The sequence below is a fragment of the Chrysemys picta genome, chromosome 15 (genome assembly GCF_011386835.1).
Source record: "Chrysemys picta bellii isolate R12L10 chromosome 15, ASM1138683v2, whole genome shotgun sequence".
Classification (NCBI taxonomy): Eukaryota; Metazoa; Chordata; order Testudines; family Emydidae; genus Chrysemys; species Chrysemys picta.
Genome location: NC_088805.1, coordinates 22,199,617 through 22,225,193, shown reverse-complemented (window position 1 = coordinate 22,225,193; position 25,577 = coordinate 22,199,617). Strand labels below are relative to the sequence as shown.

At 39.3% G+C, this 25,577-nt stretch overlaps 1 protein-coding gene and 1 long non-coding RNA gene across 5 annotated transcripts in view; one reads left to right on the top strand and one right to left on the bottom strand.

Annotated features, from left to right (window-relative positions):
• The first annotated feature begins 13,482 nt into the window (after positions 1–13,482).
• The window catches only part of ADGRD1 (adhesion G protein-coupled receptor D1), a 259,870-nt gene continuing 247,775 nt past the window's right edge, over positions 13,483–25,577 (top strand). For 2 of the 4 annotated variants that reach the window (XM_065568585.1, XM_065568582.1), the window contains exons 1-3: positions 13,483–13,617; positions 23,381–24,107; positions 24,197–24,233. In XM_065568585.1, coding sequence (XP_065424657.1) covers positions 24,042–24,107; positions 24,197–24,233 — 103 coding nt within the window. In that variant the 5' untranslated portion in view covers positions 13,483–13,617; positions 23,381–24,041. Of the gene's footprint in view, positions 13,618–23,377; positions 24,108–24,196; positions 24,234–25,577 lie in introns of all 4 variants that reach the window. The other 2 variants (XM_065568584.1, XM_065568583.1) reach the window with 2 other exon arrangements.
• Positions 20,690–24,937, bottom strand: LOC135975852 (uncharacterized). The gene is made up of 2 exons (XR_010592893.1): positions 24,582–24,937; positions 20,690–21,455 (listed from the first exon to the last, which is right to left on the bottom strand). It is a non-coding gene; the product is annotated as an uncharacterized LOC135975852 (long non-coding RNA).

The window sequence follows — 25,577 nt, the reverse complement described above, 5'->3', positions numbered from 1 at the left end:
CAATATTATTTGGCCTAGTAGAGTAGGCTGGAATCTTTTTTGAAGTCTCATTGCAGGTTTTTCAGGTGACTGGAGGATGGTGCTGTAGAATAGCAAAGTTATTCTATGTTTATAGGGCTGAGATCATGCTCTGTCCATGGCATTTCTAGGGTCTGTTAGACTAAGGACCTGAACTGATCCTGAATTGTCAATGAGGCCAATATCACACATTATCTTAGTGGGTACCTGCACAATTACAACTTTTGCCAGATTTTTTACATATACACTCTTGTGATTTGTAAGAAATAAGATTAGTTTTTGCTAATGTTTCAGAACTAGTGTGTGTTAGAGGCCCACACTCTTGCTAAATTTAAAAGCATGATGAAATTTTCAAGTCTTGTAATGATGGCAGCGTGTATATGTTAAAAGGGCTTAACTGAGTTATGTTTTAGAGCTGCCAGTTGATAGTATTATTTGAATGTTTGCAAACATAAGAAAATTAGGTAGAACATTTCCTGATAATTCAAGACTATCTGCATAACCATGTCTTCTTTACATCATTTAAATCCACTCATCTCAGCCTAAACTACAGTGGTGCTATCACCCCATAATATTCTATTCTGCCTGTATATAGTACCTTTTGTCCTAAAGTGATAAACTGTTGCAGAGGCAAATTAATTCTATTTATTTTCTTTGATTCTCCCCCCCCCCCAATGTTGATATTGCTTGTCCCTTAATAAATGGTCAGGAAAATTAAACTTTCCTTAAACTGTATGAATACCTCCACCTAGTGGTATGAGTTGTACATTAGAATACAGTACTTCACTTATTCCAAATGAATGCCTTAATCAGTTAGATCCAAACTTTGCACTTTTTGATATTCCACTTATATGGCTGCTGAATTTTCATATTAACTTGGGATACAAGTAGGGTCACTTCATATGCTGTCCTTTTCACATGATTTAAGTAGGCAAGTCTGCCTCTGTATGAGATTTACAGTATTTGAAATTTTGCAACCTGAACCCAAATATGTTCATTTTTTTAAAAATTTTTATTTTGTCCTTGAGGTTCTGTATTTTTGTTCTAGCTTTCAAATCTAGAATGGGGTATTGGCAAATATACTATGTTTGGTAATGTGCTGAAGCTCCAGTATTTCAGATGCTAAATCTAATGGACATTATTGAAAATAAAACGTGAAAATGAGGCAAAGATCCTGTACAAGATTTTTCCACTAAATTTGCTAATGATATTGAGCCATGTCCTGGACTATGCTAAGCATTCATGTTACCACTCCCATTGGCAAAGGAGACTGAAAGTTGCCCTTAGTGGACAGTTGAACATTTCCACAGGAAATCTATAACGGAGCACTGTATTGTATGCTATTTTCACCTATTTTGGGCCAAAACATGTTTTTTGAAGCTCTGACCTTTGATATTTTGTTACTAAAATGGGAGGTTGTAGGGCACAATTTGGACTGTCAGCTGCTTTATAAAAATATAGATGCTTAAATGAAAGCTGTATTTTATAAATTTCAAGTGCTTTGGGCCTGGGTTCTTCTGTAACAGTGTAACTTCATTGCAACAGTTGAGGTATTCCTATTTGAGCCAGAGTAATTTTTGGTGTATAAAGTTAAACTTGCATTTAAGTCAGTTTCTCTTTCTTGTCTGGTGTCCATAACTTAGTATGGAGAAACTGTATAGATTATATATAGTGGGTACCTGCACAATTACAACTTTTGTAAGAAATAGAATTAGTTTTTGCTGATGTTTCAGGCTTGACAGGATAACAAGCCTTGTGGATAGGGGTGTGTGTCATAAATATAAAGGGAAGGGTAACAACCTTTATGTATGCAGTAACATAAAATCCCGCCTGGCCAGAGGTACAGAATCACTTACCTGTAAGGGGTTAATCAGTTCAAGTAACCAAGTTGGCACCTGACCAGAAGGACCAATGGGGAAGGAAGATGCTTTCAAATGGGGGTGGAGAGAGACCAAGCAGGTAAACCAGCTCCTAACAAGATCCTGAAATGATACATCTAAAATTACAGAAATTGTAAGTAATAGCAAGGAAATGCGTTAGATTCTTTTGTTTTAGCTTGTGAATTTTCTTGCAGAAACTTAACTACTCTGCTCCCAGGCAGAGGAAAAAAGCTGCAGCTGCTCTTTAAAAGTGTCCTTTTAAAATCCTAAGGTCTGTACTTCTGGTTCAAAATGATCCCACTGTGCTGCCACCATGTCAGGGTTCCCTCCCCACTCTGAACTCTGGGGTACAGATGTGGGGACTTGCATGAAAGACCCCCTAAGCTTATATTTCACCAGCTTAGGTTAAAAACTTCCCCAAGACACAAATTCCTTTCCTTGTTCTTGGACAATATTGCTGCCACCACCAAGTGATTTAAACAAACATACAGGGAGGGGCCACTTGGAGCCCTATTTCTCCCCCCACCCCACCCCAGATTTTAAAGTATCTTCTTTCCCTATTGGTTCTTCTGGTCAGGTGCTAACTAGGTTAATTGAATGATTAACCCCTTACAGGTAAGTGATTCTGTACCTGTGGCCAGGAGCGATTTTATGTTACTGCATACATAAAGGTTGTTATCCTTCCCTTTATATTTAGGACAGGGGGAAGTGGTAGATCTGGTATATCTTGATATTAGTAAGGCTTTTGATACTGTCCTGCATGACCTCCTAAACAAAGTGGAAGGGTATATTGAGTGGGGTCCTGCAGGGATCAATTCTAGGTCTCGTTCTGTTCAGTATCTTCATCAGTGATTTAGATAATGGCATAGAGAGTACACTTACAAAGTTTGTGGGCAATACCAAGTTGGGAGGGGTTGCAAGTGCTTTGGAAGATAGGATTAAAATTCTAAATGATCTGGAGAAATGGTCTGAAGTAAATAGGATGAAATTCAATAAGGACAAATTCAAAGTACTCCACTTAGGAAGGAACAATCAGTTGCACACAACAAAATGGGAAATGGCTGCCTAGGAAGGAGTACTGCAGAAACAGATCTGGGGGTTATAATGGATTACAAGCTAAATGTGAGTCAACCGTGTAATACTATGGGGGGGGGGGAAGCAAACATCATTCTGGGATGTCAACAGGAATGTTGTAAGAAAGAAAAAAAGTATTTCTTCTACTCTGTGTTGCTAAGGCCTCGACTGGAGTATTGTGTCCTGCTCTGGATGCCACTTTTCAGGAAAGATGTGGACAAATTGGGGAAAGCCCAGGGAAGAGCAACACAAATTTTTAAAGGTCTATAACACATGACCTGTGAGGAAAGACTGAAAAAATGGGTTTGTTTAGGCTAGAGCAGAGAAGACAGGAGGGACATGCAGTGGCGGATTGGGGGACCCTAGAAAAATGGGCACCCCTGGTGTCCCACCCGGCTCTTCTCACTTGCCCAGCGCTCCTGCCGGGGAGCAGGGTCAGGGCATAGGGACATGGCCCACTCTGCCCACCCAGCGCTCCTGCCGAGGAGTGGGTGAAACACCCATGCCCCGACCCTGCTCCCCAGCAGGAGTGCCAGGCGGGTGGGGCAGAGCAAGCCCCTGCACCCCAACCTTGCTCCCTGACAGGAACACTGCGCAAGCAGGAGTGCCGGGGATGTAGGGGATGGGATGGGGGTGACTGCAGGTGGAAGGGTTGGGAGGGGCCCCTACTTGCTCTGGTCCAGGGCCCCACAAACCCATAATCCATCTCTGGGGACACTAACATTTTTCAAGTACATCAAAAAAAATTGTTACAAAAAGGTAGGTGAAAATTTTTTATCCTTAACCTCTGAGGATAGGACAAGAAACAATGGGTTTAAATTGCAGCAAGAGAGGATTAGGTTGGACATTAGGAAAAACTTCCTAACTGTCAGGGTAGTTAAGCACTGGAATAAACTGCCTAGGGAGGTTGTGGAATCTCTGTCATTGGAGGTTTTTAGGAACAGGTTAGACAAATACCTGTCAGGAATGATCTAGTTATTACTTAGCCCTGCTCTGAGTGCAGGGGACCTGACTAGATGACCTATTGAGGTCTCTTCCAGTCCTACATGTCTATGATTCTACAATTAGTGTTTTCTTGTACATTATCCATACAACAGCTTGCCAATGGAAACTAACTAGCACTGATGATTTTCTCTTGGCTTCCATTTGACTGATTAAGGCATGATAGGCTGGATCATGAAAAAACAGCCTGCACAGTGGGGTTTGGTGCAACTAGTTTCACAAATGATAGGATCTCGCAGAAGGTTAAATCCTGTGTTTCTTCTTTGTTTTGGCTTCTCTAGGTTGACCCCATGTGCAGTAGTTTACAGTTCTGTTCTATTTCACTGAAGCTAAAAAATTGTTTGGTCTCAAGAACATTAAATTGCAGCAGATTTTCCTGCCAAAATGTGATATATTTGAACATCTAAAATAGGAAATTGATCTTGCAATGGGCATGGTGAAAACTCCAGGAGGTTTTTTATTATGCAGTCAACCAAAGAAAGATGAATCAAGTTGGGAGAAATTGATGGGAACATAAGAATTGTTATACCAGATCAGCCCAGTATTTGAGTAGTTCAGTATTCTATCTCTGATAGCCCCCAGTTCCAGGTGCTTCAAAGGGAGGGTTTAACACACAATCTCAGGCGATTACGAAATAACCTAGCTATCGGGGAAATGTATTCCTAATTCCTGGCAGCAAGTGGTTGTTTTATGCCCTAAAACTTGAGGGTTTAAATCACCTGTAAATATAATATCCTAGCTAATAGAATTGTGGCTTCCCCAACTTGTTCCCTGTATCACCTCTTTTCTGTTATACCAGAGGTGGGGAGAAGGCTGCTGCAGGAAATGATGGAGCTGAATTTCCACCTGCCAAAATGGGAATTTTCTACTATCTGGCAGCAGCTGATTAAGGCCAATTTGTACTGCTTATTTGATACAAAGGGGCCTTAATGGACCAGAAAAAGGGTGATATGAATTACTTAAAAAAATAAAAGAAAAACAGATTATTACTTTTGTAACAAAAGAGATCACTAATGAAAAAAAATACAGAAAATAATAGTATATTTTAACGGTGCGTAAATGTAAAAACATACAGAAAAATTATAGAAAAGCAGTCATTTGAGAGAAATGACTTTGTTCCTTCTATATTTTTTATCCAACATAGTAAACTGATACAGAGGGGAAAAGAATTCAGTTTATAACAATGTCCTACAGCTCTATCACACTGTAATGGGATTCTCTCTGATCTCACAAGTTGAGCAGGGTCAGGAGAGGATGAAGGAGAGATCTCCAACAAAACAAGGTAGGTGCTGGAAGTAATGGCAGTGGATTAGTAAGGTTGGAAAGACACTTTGTCAGTTATAGAGTGGGGGTCACTATTCTTCTGTAGGTGCTATCTTTTGAATGAGGCATAAAAGTCCAGATCACATGTGGACATTAAAATTCCGATGGCATCTATCTACAGTTAGGCACATTAATTAATATCTTAACCAAATTCCAACTTGGATCAATACTTAATATTGTTCCAGCAGTTTCAAGAGTATTCTTTATGTCCTTCCCTAAAATGTTAGGTAAGGTAACATTGGCATGCACTGTTAAAAAGCTATATTTCAGTGTTGAGCAAAGCACTTGTTCATCATTTGTAAAATGTTTTTGAATCCTTTGGGATGACAATAAATATATAAATGTAGGTTTTGATGGTATCAGCTTTATTGTCACCAGTATTAAATGCCAAGGCAATTGGTACTATAGAAATACCTAAAATTAACAATTGTTGATAAATACATTTTTCAAAAAATCAACTGCCTGTCTGAATCATGGAGAAGGCGGGTAGTCGAAGATAATAACAAACCACAAAAAAGTGTTGCCAGCTCTAGTGATTTTATCATGAGTCTTGGAATATTTCGTGTTTATCTTTAAGGCACAGCTCTTGGAACCTTGTGATTACCTGGGAATCTCAGCTTTTTAACTCTTATGGTTGGCAATAACACAAATATAATAAACACAAATGTCAGGGTTTCTGAGCGGCAGCAAGTCTGTTTTGCTTGCATGTATATCAATAGTATGCTCTATTCTTTCTGGCACAGACTAAGCAAAAGGATAGCTAGAATGAAGATCTGATTACTATGCAGGAATAATTGTTTAGAGGAGGAAGATCTCGTAGACATGACGCTCTTGGGATTCATGTGTTTTAAAGGGCACTCTCATTGAAGGAAATAACTTTTAAGAAGGAATCTTTAAAAGTGTGCCTTCCTTCATAACCCAGATGGTGAGAACACTACTCATATTCCTTCAGTGCTGCATGGCTCTTCCTGTTATAACACTTACTCTGACTCCACTCCCCCCAAGTTTGGAGCAAAATAAGAGCACAAGGGATTTGGCTTAAACACAAGCAAAGCAAGCAGCCATACAGGGCATGATGTCCCTTGCAAGATCTACAGTTCGCAAACTAGCCCTGTATTTGCCAGATGTCTCCAACAGCTTCCTCCCCTTTAGAACACTAATAATTTCAATAAAGTGGAAAGTAACTCTGCCAATTTCCTCACGTGTCAGCTTAGGTAAGTAACAAGGCTGGAGAGAAGCAATATTTCTTGTTTAGAGTGAAAGTACAGAAGGAAGAGAATTTGGTGGAAGTTTTATATTGGATGATGATTCATTGACCAAAAGAACACAGCGTGAGTTTTAGATATCAGATGGGGTTTGCAAAGCTGGTACTACCAAAATAATTAATCTTGGACATCTAGAATCAGCGTTTAGGCCTTTCTACCCTACACATGGCTTGGAAGAGAGGAGTAGGCATCATCTGTGAGAAGGCAGGGGCAACTCCGGGCCTGCTTTTTCCATCTTCCTCCAATGAAAGTTAAGCTAATAAAAAACAATGAATGTTACTGTGGTACCACTTTTAACCACACGGAGGGGCATGACATCCATGCAACTGCTGTAGATGGGTTGCTCTGATCAAATGAAATTGTATTAAGTGGTCAAATGCCTTCCAGGTTGCACAAACATACGTTCCCGAGGGGAAAAAATGATGTGGATGCTTTTAGGTTGATTAACAATAGAAAATGACTGCAATACACTTTCACAAGTTATTAAGTAGAAAAAGTTTCAGAGTAGCAGCCATGTTAGTCTGTATCCGCAAAAAGAACAGGAGTACTTGTGGCACCTTAGAGACTAACAAATTTATTAGAACATAAGCTTTCGTGGACTATGCATCTGAAGAAGTGGGCTGTAGTCCACGAAAGCTTATGCTCTAATACATTTGTTAGTCTCTAAGGTGCCACAAGTACTCCTGTTCTTTTTAAGTAGAAAAAAGCAGCTCCACATGTTAGCTGCCAGGACCAGTGGGGTGTACTAGTAGCTATTACTTGATATGGGAGTTCTGGGCTGAAGAACACTATCATATTCTTTGTGCAATATTTCTGTTCTTTGGAAAATAAGCTAAATATAATTGTATTTTTTCCTAATTACTTGTTCATCTTAAATGAAATCCACCCAGATGGCAAAATAGAACAACTTAGTGAATTACTGCTCTGCCATCCCAGTGCTGCTGACAAAACATGGTTGAGTTATTGGCATCTTATACTTAGTCATGTTTTCCTATCATACTGCAAACATAGAGTAAAAAAATGCAGGTCAGTAAATGGAACCAGTCAAGATCTTGATAAATGATATCAATTCAAATAAATGTGATGAGCTAATAAACCCACTAAAGAACCTGCTGACTCACTAATGTTGGTGCATAAAATAATTATCCACTATGTGCTAATCAAGTTTAATTCAATACAATTTCATATAATATCAGAGTTAGGGCTTAATCTTGCAGTCAAGACTAAGCACAGGTGCCAGTGACCTTGCAGGATTGGGGCCTTAAACATTAACTAGTCTCTCCCACTGCTAAGAGATGTATGCAAAGGAGAAAAGTTACATCTTTAGAGATCTGAAATAAGACAGAGGAGGAAGTCACCCCTGCACATGTCCACTTACTCCAGCTATGTTGGGACAAAGTAGCCAGAAAGGGGACCAGAGAATATATCAAGCACGGTGGCATCAGAGCCTACATACTGCCCCTGCAGAAGACTCTCACACTGGGAACTTATTGGGGGTGGGAGAAGGTGTGGCTGAGGTGTTCCCTCACTCTGCAGTTGCAATGAGGCTCATAAGTGCCATGGCAACCTGAGTGCAAATTTAGGGAAGCTCTAGCCAGCATGGGGGCCAAATCACTACCTGGGATCCCCTGGAACAGGAAAGGACAGGCGGCTTCCTCTCTATCTCTGGTCCTGGCTGAATTCAGCCCAGAGAGTCAAGAAGGCAGAGCCACAGGAAGAGTGTTCCCTTTGGCGGGGACTTGGGAATAGGCAGCTCTGGCATTAAGAGGGCAGAGATTGTGAGAAGGGAAACAGAGAAACACAACTTGGTTTACAAGAAGGGCATCCAGCCCCAAAGTCCTGCATGAATTAATCTGAAAAGAAGTAAATTAGGAACAGAGGACAAAATATCCTTTTATCCTCTGCAAGTTGTGGCTGCCACCCAGCTGCTAATGATTAACACACCACTCAATAGCAAAACAGATTAGTAACAATTATGCTTAATAAGAACCTGATCTTAGACATCAAAACAAACTGAAGGAAGAGTGACAGCAAGGAAAAACTACACAGATTAGAGGAGTGGGTGAAATATTAGGGGGAGGGGGAGAACTCTGCTTGGCAGACTGATCCCATCAATGGGAATGTTGCTGCTTTACAGAAAAAATGAACATCTTAATAATGTCGGTTCATCACCCCAACAGAAGGCAAAAGCTGCCTACACTCCCCATGACCGAAGCCAGTCATGTTGCTTCCATGCACTGTTGGAAAGCATTCAGATACCACATTGAGTGTCACAGTGTAAAAACTTGAGGAGAAGAAATATACTGTAACACTGAAATGTAGTTGGGCCACTTACTCAGCTGATTTAGATTGGCACAGTCCAATTGACTTCATTAGAACTTTGCAGATTTACCCCAGCTGAGAAGCTGTCCCAACATTTTCCACACGCTAAGAAGCCTTGCAAAAGCTAGTGGTTCCTCACAATTTCTTCTAGCTGATAAACAATTTTACTTTCCAGATCAAGCATTGTTTCTATAAACAGTGTGGATGTAACAACCCTTAAAGGATGAATAATGCTATTACTGTAAGCATGCATTGTCACACATACTTCTATGCTACAGTTCAAGCTTTCGTCTGTCCCCAAGGCCATATATTTTCCTATGTCTGTTTTGTTATTTGCTTTTAGTTATGTGGGTTGATCCGTTTTTTAAGTATTCAGTGCTACATATTATTATGCTGAGAGGTACTGGTGACTATATCCATCACAAATCATTTTGAGACTGTGTGTGAACACTACCTTTCAATTAACGAAACTGTCAGGATGAGTTAATGAGAAGCCCCCCAAACTATGACAAAAGGGGCTGCTAAACTCACCTAGGAGTTTGGACTGAGGGACCTTTTGCTGAAGATGAGTGTAGGCAAGAAAGCCAAGCAGTACCCTCTGACTGGAAAAAGAGAGAGAGCTTTTGGGCCTGCTGTGGGCTAAAGAGGCTTGAGGCTGTAAGCTATGAAACTGCTCCTTTTTTTTCTCTTGATTCCTCCACTGTTTAAAGAAACAGGAATTCATGTATTTCTTGTAAATACACAAGATTATATATAAAAAAATACCTGAATATCCCCTATTTTTTCCTTCTCACTGGAAAATTCCTATGGTCCTGAACTTTGGCTAGCCACTCAGGTTACAATATGTGGAGACTATAAACTTGTTAGGGTAAAGTCTGTCTTTTTGATATATGTTTATGTGTGTACAGTGTCTAAAATGAGACCTGATCCATGATTGGTACCTATAGGTATTATAAAAAATAGTGCATTTTCATTAAAATACACATCAGCCTTGTAAAATTGTTTAATGAAAACAAAAATGTACCAGCCCAGGTATAAAACCTACAGTCCCACCTTCACCGTAGCGCTAGGGAAAGGTAATCTCATTCACTTGGGTTGAGTGGTATTTTGCAAAACTGTTTTATATTTTAATTACCTATTGTTCTGTAATGGAGTGGATGCTTGCTAGGTGTTTGCTACATATATACAGAAGTCTAATAAATTAGCTCAGTAAAATTGTTCCCACAGGTACCAGTTTATGGCTATAATAGTTCATAGAATGAAGTAAGGGATGAATGAATACCAAGGTGAAAGGATATTAAGTCAGCACAATAGGTATGTTCTGGATTGCCCTGGTTTTTGTTCCTGGTCTAAGTTTCTTGCTCCCTGTCCCAGCAGGGGCTGGGATTGATGCAGAGGCAGTGAGACTGATAAGCCCTAGAGAGTGGAAAGGAATATCTAATCTCTTTGCAAAGCTGAACATTTTTGATAAATTAAGGCGAGGCTTTGATAAGGTCTGAAGGAAGACCCATCAGTCTTTTTCAGCTGCAAGGGGATGACTGAGAGAGAGACACAGTTCTATGGGAGGGGGGATTTTAAAGCAAGAAAAATAGAGGGAGCTGTCATGAGTTTGGAGAACCCCTTCTGGAGAGGATGTTTTCATATCAGTAAATTTGTCTAATCTTTGGTCTTATTTTAAAGCATAAACTTACCAGGATCAGTAGACTTAGAAACACCAGAGGTGCTAGAACAATTTGTATAGTGGGGGTTCTGAGAGCCATTGAACCAAACTGTTAACCTGGTATATAATAGAAATCACTTCAAGCCAGTAGGTGCAGCAGCACCCCTTGTTCCAGTACCTACGCTACTAAATCTATTCAAGGAATGAATACACCATTTTGGCTCATTGGCCCATTTTAATAAGCTTCCTAAGCTAAATGGAATGCCACAAATGGTTAGGATGGCCTGATAACGATCAAAAATCACAAGTTTTGAGGAACTGATTTTTGTTCTGTTTTGTTTTTTGTTTACTTTTCTGCAGAGCACAGAGAGGATAGTGACAGGAAATGGAAAAATCAATAACTTAAACTGAGGTTCCAAAGGAACAAAATCCCTTACAGCAGCAATTTCAGCAGCAGATGAACTGCTTGAATGTAGTAAATACATCACTATTTGCCATCGATCAGGTGTCATTAATATACTAATCTCTTTCCTTTGGAGCCCTAGATTCTGTTGTTTATGTCACAAGTGATATGAGTTTGGAAGACTTAGCCTGGTAATAACTGGGGGTTTCTTTATCTCATACAAGGTGCCCACCAGTTTATTACTTATTAAGCACTGCCAGGGTGCTCAGTGCAATATGAGACAAAAACAAAGACATGGCTCTCAGCTGGGAACACTTCAGGATATAACAAGAAAAAAACCGGACAAGAATATCTTCGGAGACCTGGAGGGTAATGGTAACACAGGATATCTTCATATAAAGTAATAGAGGGAACAGAATGAGACTCCTCTTAAGACTGAAGCAACAGTTTATCACAGCATTGCTTACTCTCATGATTTTATCACAAACCTCATGATAGTTGCTATTTTTCTTAAAACCTCAACTCCTGGAGTCATTATTACATGAGAATCTCTGCTTTCGTTTTTTTTAAAAAACCATGTCAGTTGCAGAGCAAAGTTTGAAAAATGTGACTTCCCTGCCCGAACAACACAAAAGCCAGAAGGCAAATAGAAAGAACCCCGAATATATTATTTTTAAAGAATTACATATTTTTTTTAGCCAGTCCCATGATTTTGGGGGCCTGACTTGTGAGTTTTGAATTCTTGGGATTGGCAGTGCAGCTATCACATCTAAGTATTTTTCCAATCATGTGTACAGACTTATTGGGGTTTCTAATAGAAATGGGTGATGGACCCAAACCAAAACACTAGATCTCAATATGCATGTTCTTTGTGTGTAGGGTGACCAGACAGCAAGTGTGAAAAATCAGGACTGTCCCTATAAAATCAGGACATCTGGTCACCCTATTTGTGTGAAAGAAAATCTGAACCAGGACCTGATTTTCACACCTGGCCCCCTCTGTCTATAATGAGTTAAATCAACACTCCAGATTTGAATATCCCCAAACTTTGTGGGTTTCAAAATCTAGAGCTGAACTCTGCTGCTCAAATCCATCCCTCCTTTCTAACTCATAAGTTGATTACGTTTCAAGTTTGGAAGCTATTCAGATCTTATCAAGAGCTTGGATTTGGCAGCCACTATGCCAGTATTAGAGATCTAAGAACAAAATGGAGTTTATAAAAGGGATGAATCATCTTTCTCATGGAATAGTCTTTTTAATGTTTAGATCTATAGTAGGCTCAGATGTTCTTGCTGCAAAACAGTTTGCAGATTGGCTTCTGGGTTTATACTCCATTTGTTTTAGACTGAATGGTAAATTTAATTTACAGAGCAGCTGAATGAGATTTTCATGGGTTTTTTTTTTCACTCAGAAAGGCAGCAGAGGAGTTAAGATTGCAACAAAATAGAGATACTGGTACAAATTCCAAAGGCAAAGCTTCATCATGGTATATTTTTCTGATTAAGAAAATTTGAAGTTCATGAGTTGTTGCCTATTATTTTCTGGCATCTAATACAGGCAGTGGCTTTTGGCAAATAAAATTTGGATTTTAATCATATAAACTTTTTTTTTTAAATCATGTTATGTTTATTATAATACTAGCCAATTAGCAAACATCTCTTATTCCTAAAACAATAAGCCCAAAATCCTCAAAGGTATTTAGGCACTAAACTTTAATAATAATAATGGGATAGCCGTAAAAGACTTGGGGGGCTTATATGTGTGGTTGGAAAGAGCTTATAACTGGTCTAAACCTCTCAACAGGCTTAATAACAAGGCACGGTTAACCAGTTCAATCCAAACCAGTTTTGTGCCAGTATGGGTACAAACAAACTGAAATGGTTCAATTACTCCTCCTTCGGCTGCCCTTGTGAAATCTCTCAGAATGCACCGAGATAGGTATCCAGAAGGAATTTAAATTGTTGTGAGACAAATCACTAAACTTGTACAGTGTGGATGCACTTAAAATGGTTCACTGCTCTAATGCAGCCAAAGCCTAATGGGCCAATGTTTTGGTCAAAATTTTCATTATTTTTTTAAAATTAAAAGTGGCCTCTTTTTATAACAAAAAATCATTTTGCTCAAAATTTTCAATTTTTCTCAATAGAAAAATGGAAAAAAATAGTTTTTTTTTTTTTTCAAAAACAAACAGATAAATTCCATGGAAACCTTTGAAAGAAACTGAAAATTTTCCTTTAATTTAAATTTCTTTCACAGAAAATGCTTACCATTTTTAACCAGCTCTAGTTACTAACTTTGAGATGAGATTTTAAAAGTCAGTCTCCCATCTATTCTGCATAGACTTTCAAATAAGTGACATCCCAATGATGTTCTTAGTTAAGCAGTTTGATATGTGTTAACTTTACCATGAGCTCCATGGCACCCTTTTGCCAGAATGTTTCCTGTTCCCAGTTGTTATGCAGGATGCTGGCTGATCACTAACTTCTGTGGTGGGGCCATAATCAAGGAGTGCCTTGCCCTCCTCTGCCCTATAAACTGGAAAAGGAACCTGTGGGGGGGGTGGACAGCAGTCTTGGTTGCTAAATATTGCAGGCTTGTTAGGCTCCAGGTTGCTAGCCTGAGCTAGGTTGATAGGCTTGTTTTTCTGACCATAACTGTGGTTGCTCTGAGGTAAGGGCCTTATGACCTGTAGTAAGCAGCTCCTTCTCTGACTTGATGCCTAAGGGAAAGGGATAAAGTCTGCTGTTTTTCTAGAACAATAAGAGAACTAAACTCTGCTGGCTGGGATCAGTTTGGGGGCATTGCTAAAAGGAATGTATTTTTTGATTATTTGAATTTGGTTTCTCTGTGCTTTTATCCTGTATCCTTCCCCCGCCCCCCCCCCCCCCCCCATATATGCCTGCTGTTCAGTGTGTGTGTGTATTTTTTTTAAAGTGTTTTTGACTCATGGCTGTGCCTATAGTATTGAAGATAACAATTGCATGGATTGACAAACATATCAAGAGTTTCCTATTATTAATCACACTGACCAATGCAGGGTTTTTGTACAAGGCCTTATGCCTCACTTAAGCCCATCTTAAATCTCTACCTGCAAATGTGTAGGACCTCTTGTGAGCCTTTTGCTGCCCTAATAATTAATAAAAGCCTGTCAAATAAATGCTTTCTTTTCTCCCCAAACTGGAGAGTCTCCCTCAAAATCACAGTCCCAACCCCAGGATGGGAAATATTCAGTCATGGACTCATGATAGGTTTAAGGTCCAGTAGTTCACAACAGTAGTTCCTTCAAAGCTAAAATTTAAAAAGCAAAGCTGTATATAATTAGAAAGCATGGAATCCCTCATTATTAATGATAGAAAGCTTTTGTTCTAGCCCTGGTAAATGTCTGATATCGCTCACTAAAAATCATGATATTAGAGTGTATGGAAAAAGCTATCGAAGGGTCAGTTTTAGAGGTTTCGCATATGAATTATTTTTCTTTGTCTAAGACCCTTATAATTGGACTCTTGGTACTAAGGTAGCCTGGATCTATAAGAGAGAGAGAGGAAAAAAATCAAGAAACAATTCAAAAACATTTCTAAAATACTGTATGTGGGATATATGGGCCAGATTTTTAAAGGTATTTAGGTGCCTAAAGATGCAGATAGGCATAGATTTTCAGAAGTGCCATCTGCATTTTTAGGCACCTGCATATGTTTAAAATTCTGGTCTATAGAGAATACATGATTTTGGGCTGGGGAGTAAAGATTTTATTGGCAACCATCCCATACTTGCTTTGTACCCCACTCATACAATAGCATTTTCTCATTTTTTTTCTCTCTCTCTCTCTAACACACAGTATAGATTTGGCAGACATTAACTGTTTGTAAAACTAGTACAAAATCATTGTGTAATACTTTTCCAAATGGCCCCAAAGTCAGCAGTGGATTTAGCTGCTCTGTATTTATTCTCCTTTGAGTAGATTGTTACTCATAATGCCTTGAGGTTGTTTTTGTGTGCTTTGGTTTTAATCTTTTTTGGCCATTTCTCTCTTGGCAGTCCAAATCAATTACATTTTGGTACTCACCCTTACTTGATAAAGTAACTTTCCGATAACTCTTTAACCTCTTGTTTGCTGAAGAGAAGGGAAATTCTGACTGTTGAAATATTTACTACTACTCCTTTTCTAAAGTTAGTGCCACATGGTGATAAAAAAGGCAGCAAAGAGGAAGAATATGTAAAGTACATGAATGACCTTGTTAAAATGGATCATTATCCCAAGATAAATTGAGTGCTACTAATACTGTGTACTGTATAATAGCATGGGTGAGAGCAGAAATAGCAGGGCCCCACAGCGTGCAAAATTGATAAATGTCCTCACTGCTTCAAGAGTTTAAAACAATGTACAATTTTGTGCATTTCATTACATATTTGAAAATGAGCCCTTTTTTTTTGTGTGTGTGTGTGTGAATATTTCTTTATTATTTGTATACCTATCACAATGTGGTCCTGGTCAATGACTGAGCTCCTAAATGCTACAGCAATACGCACACAACAAAAATTCAATCCCTGCTCCAAAGAGCATTCAATCTATCTGATGGAGGAAATATAGCCCATTCCAAGAGAATTGTGGCTTCAAAAGTCAAAATATGAAAGTCAAACTCTGAATTTTTGCATGAAACTTTAAATACAAAAATAGGTCTTTTATTGAATTTTTCAGGAGAAAGCTGTCCTATTTTAGGCCTAGTACTCTTTTAAACTTTGACTTAGGTTGAATTTGAATCAATCCTCTGGTTATTCTCCTCCTTGCTTTTGGGATGATTGCCTCTTTCTTTCTCATGTGTGCATGTCTTAGCATTTTGTTATTCTCTATTAGAACCTTAGTGTTGTCCCCGCTGTCCATCTTTTCTCCCTGCCTTTCTCTAATGCTAAGACTCTTTCACATGTGACTTGAATGCAAACTGAAATAACCAATGCCACTGTCGTATTCTTGCTATACTTACTCAGTCAAAACTTCTATTGAAACTGCTGGGAAAGGACTAAAGGATAAGGCTTTAAAAGTTTTACTGTTTCAGTAAAATTATTCTTAATAAATATAAATAATGCTTAATATTCTAAGAATGTGTGGCAAATTACACCTCCACTGCTGCCCTATCTACAGGTTCCCATGGACAGTTAGTATTTAAAAGAATACCAGGGGGAGGGATAGCTCAGTGGTTTGAGCATTGGCCTCCTAAACCCAGGGTTGTGAGGGGGTCACTTAGGGATCTGGGGCAAAAATCAGTACTTGGTCCTGCTAGTGAAGGCAGGGGGCTGCTGGACTCGATGATCTTTCAGGGTCCCTTCCAGTTCTGAGATATGTATGTCTCTATATATTAATACTGCTGTGTTCCGAGCAGTGTAGAGGTTGCAGCAAATTATTGTAATGAAGGGGTTAATGCAATGCTATGAGATGCTGATACAGCTGCAAGGAGAATTACTAACAAAGAGGGTTTTTTTTTTTTAAAACAAGAAAACCTCAGTTATGTCTCTTTGTTTTTGCTTTGAATGCGCAGTCCCATGCTATGAAACCAATAGGGGGCTCCCTATGTTTTGAATTAAAATAAAACATATTGTTGACTTGATTTTCCCCGGTAGTTAAACATAGTCCTGCTGGGCATTATGTAAGGGGTAATAAACAAAAGGGATGTAGAAGTTACATAGGAACATAAGAACGGCCATACCGGGTCAGACCAAAGGTCCATCTAGCCCAGTATCCTGTCTACCGACAGTGGCCAATGCCAGGTGCACCAGAGGGAGTGGACTAACAGGCAATGATCAAGTGATCTCTCTCCTGCCATCTATTTCCATTCTCTGACAAACAGAGGCTAGGGACACCATTCCTTACCCATCCTGGATGTGTGAGAATACAGGCCAAGTATTTTTTTCCAGCACCCAAGAAGAGTTATAATATATTACAACAGGTACCTGTCCATTTTTCCACAGGCAAAATAGAGCCAACTTAAATGCAGTATTACCAGCCTCAATAGTTCAAAATTGGGAGTTGGTTGCCCCAAAATATCATGAGATTGTCTTAATAATCATGAGATTTTATAAAATAATGTTGAGGGATTTTTAATTTGTCTTTTGGTTTTTGAGCCTTTAGCATTGATATTTCAGACTTTTGTCCATAAGCATGAAATGAAAATGAAAGCTGAGATTCTTTCAGGATTTTATTCTAAGTCTCTCGATCTTTTGGTGGTTTTCGTAAAGCCCCGGCTCCTGGAATTCTGTGACTAAAGGCCAGATTCTTGTGCATCTGTGTGCTTGTGCAAGGAACATCTTTTCTTCCCCCCTCCTGTACCAGGGAATGCCAGGATCATGACAGAGATAATCCCTGCTGGTATCCCCATGAGTATTAAATGTCTGAACAGAGGCAGGGTGACAGCATGATCATGGTTATTCAACATATCTAATACTGTTTTTTTTTTTTAATTTTGACACCTTTGGAGGGGATTTGGTGCAGTATATTTAAATCCTGGGAGGCCAGGCACCAGAACACCAAAAGGTCAGCCCCCTCAGACTAGGGTGGGCCACAGAACCCAGAATTTAATCAAGCATGGGGAACAAAAAATGAATAAAGAGGGTCAGAGGTGCAGGTCATAGGATCAAAAGGAGGGCCAGGTTGACAGCTCTGAGGACTGAGTCCTCTGTTTATCCATGGAACATTTACAGCCCAATCAGCAGCAGTGCTTTCCTTCCTTTGCATGTTAACATTATTGCATTAGTGCCCTCTCCAGTGGAGGAAGTAATTCATTCACCAAGGCTTTGGTCTCCCTGTTGAGAATGATCACACCAATAGTTGCCGATATTTGGAAGGTGGCTGAGTTGCTACAACCAGTTAATCTTTTGGCCAGATGCTGCTTTCAGTGAGTGTAATTCATTCCTGGGCAGAGATCCAGCATACACCCTCTGCACCACTAATGTGAGGCGTAAGCCCTTTTTTGAGGGTTTAGGTATAATTAAAAGCTTATCTAAACATAAGGACAGGACAAGAAGCAATGGGCTTAAATTGCAGCAAGGGAGGTTTAGGTTGGACATTAGGAAAAACTTCTCAGCTGTCAGGGTAGTTAAGAACTGGAACAAATTGTCTAGGGAAGTTGTGGAATCTCTGTCATTGTCTAGTTATTACTTAGTCCTGCCAATTGAGGTCCCTTCCAGTCCTACACTTCTATGATTCTATAACTTGTACCACTTAGCTATGTATGGTTACACCAGTACAGTCCCTTGGTGTGGGTGCAGTTAGGTGTCTCATCAGCATAGCTATTTCCATGTGGGAAGGACAATAATCTATGCCATTATATGGTATCTATATAACTGCGTGTATGCTAGGGGATTGTACAGTGTAACTATATTGGTTTAAAAAAAAAAAGCACACCCCTACCCAAAATAGTTCAACCTGTACAAAAACTGTGTGTCGAGCAGGCCTTAAATGATGCACAGGTTTTGAGCTGGTCCTCTCCACAGGTAGGAATTTCATACAGTTATATCAATGTAAATCTGGAGTAATTCCAATTGTCAATAGTTACTCTGTATTTACATAGCTACAACTGAGAGCAGAATTTGCCCCCAGGTATCCCTGACCCCTAAACTGCAATTAAATAAAAAACAACTTCATGTTACTTCTTATGAGACTGTGAGGCAAGCTAGGAAATTTAACTTTAAAGCTACAACTTGTGAGTGTGTGTTAGAAATATTTTCCTATTAGTTTTGGTTGTAAGTGACTTTACTATTAATCTATTACTAATTTAGAAATAGTCTCACTGGGAAGCCATTCAGCTGGAATTTTTAGTGGAGTATCAGTATGCAGGGCTTGCTCCAGGCACCAGCCTGGCAAGCAGGTGCTTAGGGTGGCCGCTCCGGAGAGGGGCGGCAGGTCCAGCTATTCGGCGGCAATTTGGCGGACGGTCCCTCACTCCTGCTCGGAGTGAAGGACCTCCCGCCGAATTGCCGCCGCAGATCGCGATTGCGGCTTTTTTTTTTTTTTTTTTTTGGCTGCTTGGGGCGGCCAAAACCCTAGAGCCGGCCCTGTCAGTATGGATGGGATATTAGACAGGTTTGAGATTAAATCCAACAGCTAGGAACTGCAGAGACTTTGTTCAACTGTTCTCTTCTATAATGTTTGTTAAATATTTCAATGCCAATTATTTACTGAGCTCTCCTAGACAGCTTTACCAAGGGGAGGGGAGGAGTAATTCCAATAAAAATAGTTAGAAAATTGTATTACAAATTCTCTGTCTTCTACAGTGAAAAATAAATTGTGTAAAAGAAGCCTCTCTTTGCTTCTGCATATACACAGAATTTCAGTTCTGGGAATTTCAACTTCAGGGTATTTTTTCTTTTCCTGGTGTGTGTCTATCTGCTACAGAATTAGCTAATTTTCTCGCTTCTTAATAGCATCACCCTGAATGTGCCTGTTGTGAACAAGGAGAGCTGAAACTGAAAATTAAGTTTAATTGCCTTAGCTCACCATCTTTGTGTTTAATTTTAAAAACAGACACACATTCTAATACATTATAAGCCTTGCAGAATTGTTATAAACATGTCCCACCTCAGGCACAAAAACTACTTGCCAGCCCTGTGACATGACTGATCATAATGAAAAAAAATTTACTTTAACATTTAAAAAAATTACTTGCTCAGGGCATGTAGAATTTTGCAAGGCTGGGTGCAATTCTCTGAACTCTCATATGGACAGAGTAATCAGGCAGTCTGTACTCTGGTGGACTAAATCCACCCACTCAGCTACAGAGTAGGCTTCAGTTCAGCCTCTATATGGCCTTCCTTGGCCAATAACTCAATGGAGTAGCAGCACCTGCCACTAGGTGCATTAGCTCAGATCCAGTGGCCCTTCATTGCACTATTCCCCCCAGCATTCCCCTGTATACTAGCATATCCAGAGCTGTCATCGATTCTACCAGTTTGGCATACAAAGAATGTAGACCCCCTCTGCTCAGCTGCTCCAACCACTTCCTCCCTTAAGGGGGCACCACGGGTGTTATATGATGCACTTGGCTCTTCACCAATGGATGAATTTCATGCATTATTCACAATTGAGCTATCTGAGTGAATAATTGATTCAATGGACTGAGTTTATTTTTCTGCTCAGGTTGTCTGCAAGTGATCTACAAATTTATTTGATGTTCAGAATTATCACCCAGGTACTTTCTGTGAATTGTGTTTGGTCTGAAGGTTGTTCAAGACCAGTTCACTGTGATTATTTGCCTTCTGAAATTCAAGTTGGGTTGGTTAGTTTTGACTGGTCTCAAAAGGTGCCTAGTATTGCTTCAGTTCCTCAGTTGGAATATTGTAACTCTTCAAATTAGGTTTCCAATGTATAACATGTACAAGTTTAAGATTTGCTTTTTGCAAATATTCTCTGATATCTGTTTACAGTTTGCTCTTTCCACACAAATTCCTACCAGTGAACATGTTTGCTTTGATTCTAACAGATTTTTTTTTTCTGTACAAACATCTACTTTCCCTTAATAGGCCTCTTTGCAAATATTGTAAATTCCTCTCTTTCTCTTTTACATTTTAGCTCTTCTCATGATTTTCAGCTGCAGCTGTTTATAATTTCTAGTGGGCTGTCAAGCGATTAAAATAATTAATCGCATGGTTCATCGCACTGTTAAACAATAATAGAATACCATTTATTTAAATAGTTTGGGATGTTTTCTTCATTTTCAACTAGACTGATTTCAATGACAACACAGAATACAAAGTGTACAGTGCTCACTTTATATTTATTTTTAATTGCAAATATTTGCACTGTAAAAAACAAAAGAAATAATATTTTTCAATTAACCTAATACAAGGACTGTAATGCAATCTCTTTATCATGAAAGTTGAACTTACACATGTAGAATTATGTACAAAAAATAACTGCATTCAAAAATAAAACAATGTAAAACTTTACAGCCTACAGTCTACTCAGTCCTACTTCAGCCAATTGCTCAGACAAACAAGTTTGTTTACATTTACGGGAGATACAGCTGCCTGCTTCTTATTTACAATGTCACCTGAAATTGAGAACAAGTGTTTGCATAGTACTTTTTTAGCCGGTGGTGTAAGGTATTTACGTGCCAGATATACTAAACATTCGTATGCCCCTTTATGCTTCAACCACCATTCCAGAGAACATGCGTCCATGCTGATGATGGGTTCTGCTTGATAATGAACATGTGTCGGTCCGTTCTGCTTTGGATCATTTTCATCATCTGAGTCAGATGCCATCAGCAGAAGGTTGATTTCTGGTGGTGGTGGTGGTTCAGGTTCTGTAGTTTCCACATCTGAGTGTTGCTCTTTTAAGACGTCTAAAAGCACGCTCCACACCTCATCCCTCTCAGATTTTGGATGGCACTTCAGATTCTTAAAACTGGGGTCCAGTGCTGTAGCTATTTTTAGAAATCTCACATTGGTACCTTCTTTGCGTCTTGTCAAATCTGCTGTGAAAATGTTCTTAAAATGTGCTGGGTCATCATCCGAGACTGCTAGAACATAAAATATATGGCAGAATGTGAGTAAAACAGAACAGGAGACATAGAATTCTCCCCCAAAGCGTTCAGTCACAAATTTAATTAATGCGTTATTTTCTTTAACGAACAGCATCAGCATGGAAGCATGTCCTCTGGAATAGTGGCCAAAGCATGAAGGGGCATATGAATGTTTAGTATATCTGACATGTAAATACCTTGCAACACCGGCTACAAAAGTGCCATGCGAACGCCTGCTCTCAATTTCAGGTGGCGTTGTAAATAAAAAGCAGGCAGCAGTATCTCCCATAAATGTAAACAACTTATTTGTCTGAGCGATTGGCTGAACAAGAAGTAGGACTGAGTGGACTTGTAGGCTGTAAAGTTTTACATTGTTTTGTTTTTGAGTGCAGTTATGTAACAAAAAATCTACATTTGTAAGTTACACTTTCATGATAAAAAGATTGCACTATAGTACTTATATGAGGTGAATTGAAAAATACTATTTCTTTTGTTCATCATTTTTACAGTGTAAATATTTGTAATAAAAAAGAATATAAAGTGAGCACTGTACACTTGCGAGAACTGGGTGAGTCAAGGAGGGCATAGGCGCCGACTCTGTGGGAGCTCCGGGGCTCAAGCACCCACCAAAAAAAATAGGGGATGTTCGGCACCCACAGGGCCAGATTAATCTTTTGTGGGCCCCAGCACCTGGACCATGGCCCTACCCCCCCACTCTGCTTGCACTCCGCCCCAAGGCCCTGCCCCCGCTCGACCTCTTCCCCTCTGAGGCTGTGCCTGCTGCTCGCGCTCCCTGTCAAAAACAGAAGTCCGTGCCTGTGAAGGAGAGTTCAGGGTCTGGAGGGGGTGGGCCTAAAAGGGAGGGGTGTTTGGGAGCAGGAAGGGGTAGTTTTCTGCTATACCATTATATGCTGGGGGTTGGTCGGGAAAGAGGAGGAAAAGGTGGAGGAGAAAGAGGCTTGGCGGGGGGGGGGGGGGGGGGACACAACAAACTGAAATTTTTCATCTTTTCTCTGAAAAACCACAAAATTTTAAAACAAAATTCTGTGGAAATTTGTTTTTGAAACAAGACCATTTTTGTCCAAAAAAGTGTAAAATGAAAATTGCAACCTGTTTTAGTTATCAATGTTATGTTAAATCCAAAATGACTGTTAGTGCACACAGTATGGGTTAGAGCAGTGGCTCTCAAACTTTTGTATTGGTGATCCCTTTCACACAGCAAGCCTCTGAGTGCGACCCCCCCCCAATTAATTAAAAAACATTTTTTTTATATTTAACACCATTATAAATGCTGGAGGCGAAGCAGGGTTTGGGGGTGGAGGCTGACAGCTCGTGACTCCCCACTTAATAACCTCGTGACCCTCTGAGGGGTCATGACCCCCAGTTTGAGAACCTCTGGGTTAGAATAAAACCGAGGCTCTGATAAAGGACTACTCAGGAAACCTATTCAGTACAATTTATTCTATCAAAACTGAGGGTGAAGGACTTGTGGCTAATGTACACATCTTGGCGTTAGAAGATCTGGGTTCCATTTCCACATCTTCCATAGCTTTCCTGTGTGACCTGAACACGGTTAGGCTCTCAGTGCCTTAATTTCCCTGTTTATACACAGGGATAATAAAACTCCCCTATCTCTCAGGAGTGCTGTGACGCTTAACTACCTTACATATATTCATGACTTTAGTTCCTCAGAGACAAAAGCTCTGGATAAATGCTAACTATTATAATAAATGGTTTGTTGACTGTCTCACAAAACTTGTGCCCCAAACCTATTTTATGGTTTTTAATAATTTGAAATATTAATATCTGTACTGGCTTTGTTTCTTCTTTCAGTGTGCAAACTTGCAAGAAACAATTTTGACAGTGGTTTCTTTAATCTGTTTTCTGAACTACATTGACTTATTTCCACATGTTCCTAGCAGGCTGGTGTTAGGACCCAGAAAGGAGACAGCAGCAACATGATATAAATAGAGTACGAGAATGGGACAAAGTTTGAGAAGAAAGCATGACATCACTCAGACTTTCTCTCCACCCAAAGAGATCTTGGATGAAGGTGCAAACGTGAGTCAGACAAGCAAGAAGTTAGCAACTCATTTCAATCCACTTCCTAAGGAAATAGTGGGAGTTTGTCCTATGTACAATAAAGAGGTATTTTTTTAATTGAAGAACCAAAACTGACTTCGGATCTTTGACAAAGTGAAAACAGTTGAAAGTAAAAGACAACGATAGAAAGCAAAAGTTGAAAAATAAGATCTCTCTTTTTTGGCACCAATTGCAGCAGAATTATATGCATTTTTTCCCGTGGAACTGTACATTTTTGCAACTAATATATTTCATCATATAATTTTGCTCTAATCATAGTAATATATTCATGAATAACAAAAGGAATCCAAGTTTGAAGGAGGCAAATATTTCTGAAGGATCTGGAAGCATATTTTACTGTTACTGAAGGAATGGACATCTTGAACCTGTGTGGAAAATGCCCCTTTTAAAAGAAAACAAAGTGGCAAAGGAAAACTTGTGTTTGTGATTGAAATCTCACAGGAATTTGTTCTCAGTTGCACTTTTAACCTCAAAAAGACCATGAACAATTTGTTGTCTCTGCTCTGTCATTATTCCTTGCTGATTCTATTTCAATCTAAATATCAGGTAATATTCGGAACATGATTAACATTAAAATGTACTTGGATTTCCTTTTATCGATATGTTTACTTCACAATCTCTTGTTTTATGTGCAGGTGTATGGAAACAATTCACGGCTATCCAAAAACCCAGGTAAGGAATTTTTTGTTTTATCATTATTATTACTACCATCTTGTGCTTAATTGTTATAGTATGTTTACTAAAACTTTTGCTTTCTGGTATGCACATCTCATTTTCTTTGTGGTTCCAAGGGAACAGCCACCATACATGCATATATAAGGACGATACTAAAAATATAATGTAGGGCAATCAGTCTAGAATACTAGACAACCTTAATCTATTACAATTGCAGTTCTCGGTACACTGACATTCTGCATAAACAAGTACAAAAAGAAATGCTGCTTGCATTTACACGCAGTGGTTTGCAAACCATTGTGTTTTGAGAATTTGTTTACAACTTTATTATTTTTTTTTTTTTACCTTGAGATGCTCTTTGAATCAGTCTGCATTAGCATGCAGCACTTCAAATTTGCTGACTTACAGCTAGAGATGCCAGTTTGTAAACTTTACGGTGTATTTGCATAGCTTCAGTCTTTCTTATTTAAAAAAAAAAAAAAGCCTTTTACGATTTAAATGTAATTTGCTCAGGACTGAATTTAAGCATGTTTTTCTTCTGAGCTCCAGTCATCTGTTTTCAATGCAAAAATCACTCAGACTTATTTTGTGTGTCTGTAACTGGAAAGATCTTCCGTTCACACAAATAGTTTAACCTCATGGTGGTGTACAAGTACAATCTTACTCTTTAACCAATCCACATACTGCCTTGTGCTTTTAATTCCTACCCATCTGTACTTACTTTCAAAATAAAATCCTGTTAATAGCAGGAAAAGCTCTATGGTGCTATTGCAATACGTCTGTCCCACCCCTGCCTTGTTATCTCATTTGTAATTACAGCATGCCTAAATTATTGCCCTTGCTCCTGCGAGTTTCTTTTGTTTCTCCTTCATCTAGCAAATGTTAACGCATGGTCTCAATTCCCATAGATAAGGCTGGTCAACCTTTAGCTGGTGAAGCAATATAAGAAACATAGGTTTTAGTTCAACTTTATATATTGGGCAACCCGGTTATAGAACAGTTACAATTTTGTTGTACGGAAACCTAGTATGGGGATGTAGCATCACTCGAATCCCTAAATTATGCTATGGATTTGAACTATGTTGTAATTTGGTCTTCTGGCTTGGTTCATGCGTAGCATAGACAGTTCCTTAATGATTGTTACAAAACAAAAGGGAAATCAAGGGAGCAGGTATAGAAGTGGTTTTCCACCTGTTGTTGTTAGAGCCCCCTCAGGATAGATTGGTCATTAGCTGGAGTGGCGGTGCGGTTTAATGCATAAGATGCTGGACGGGGAATCGGAAGGATCTGCATTCTAGTCCTGGCTCTGCCACCAGTTTATTGTCTGATGCTAGGTAGGTT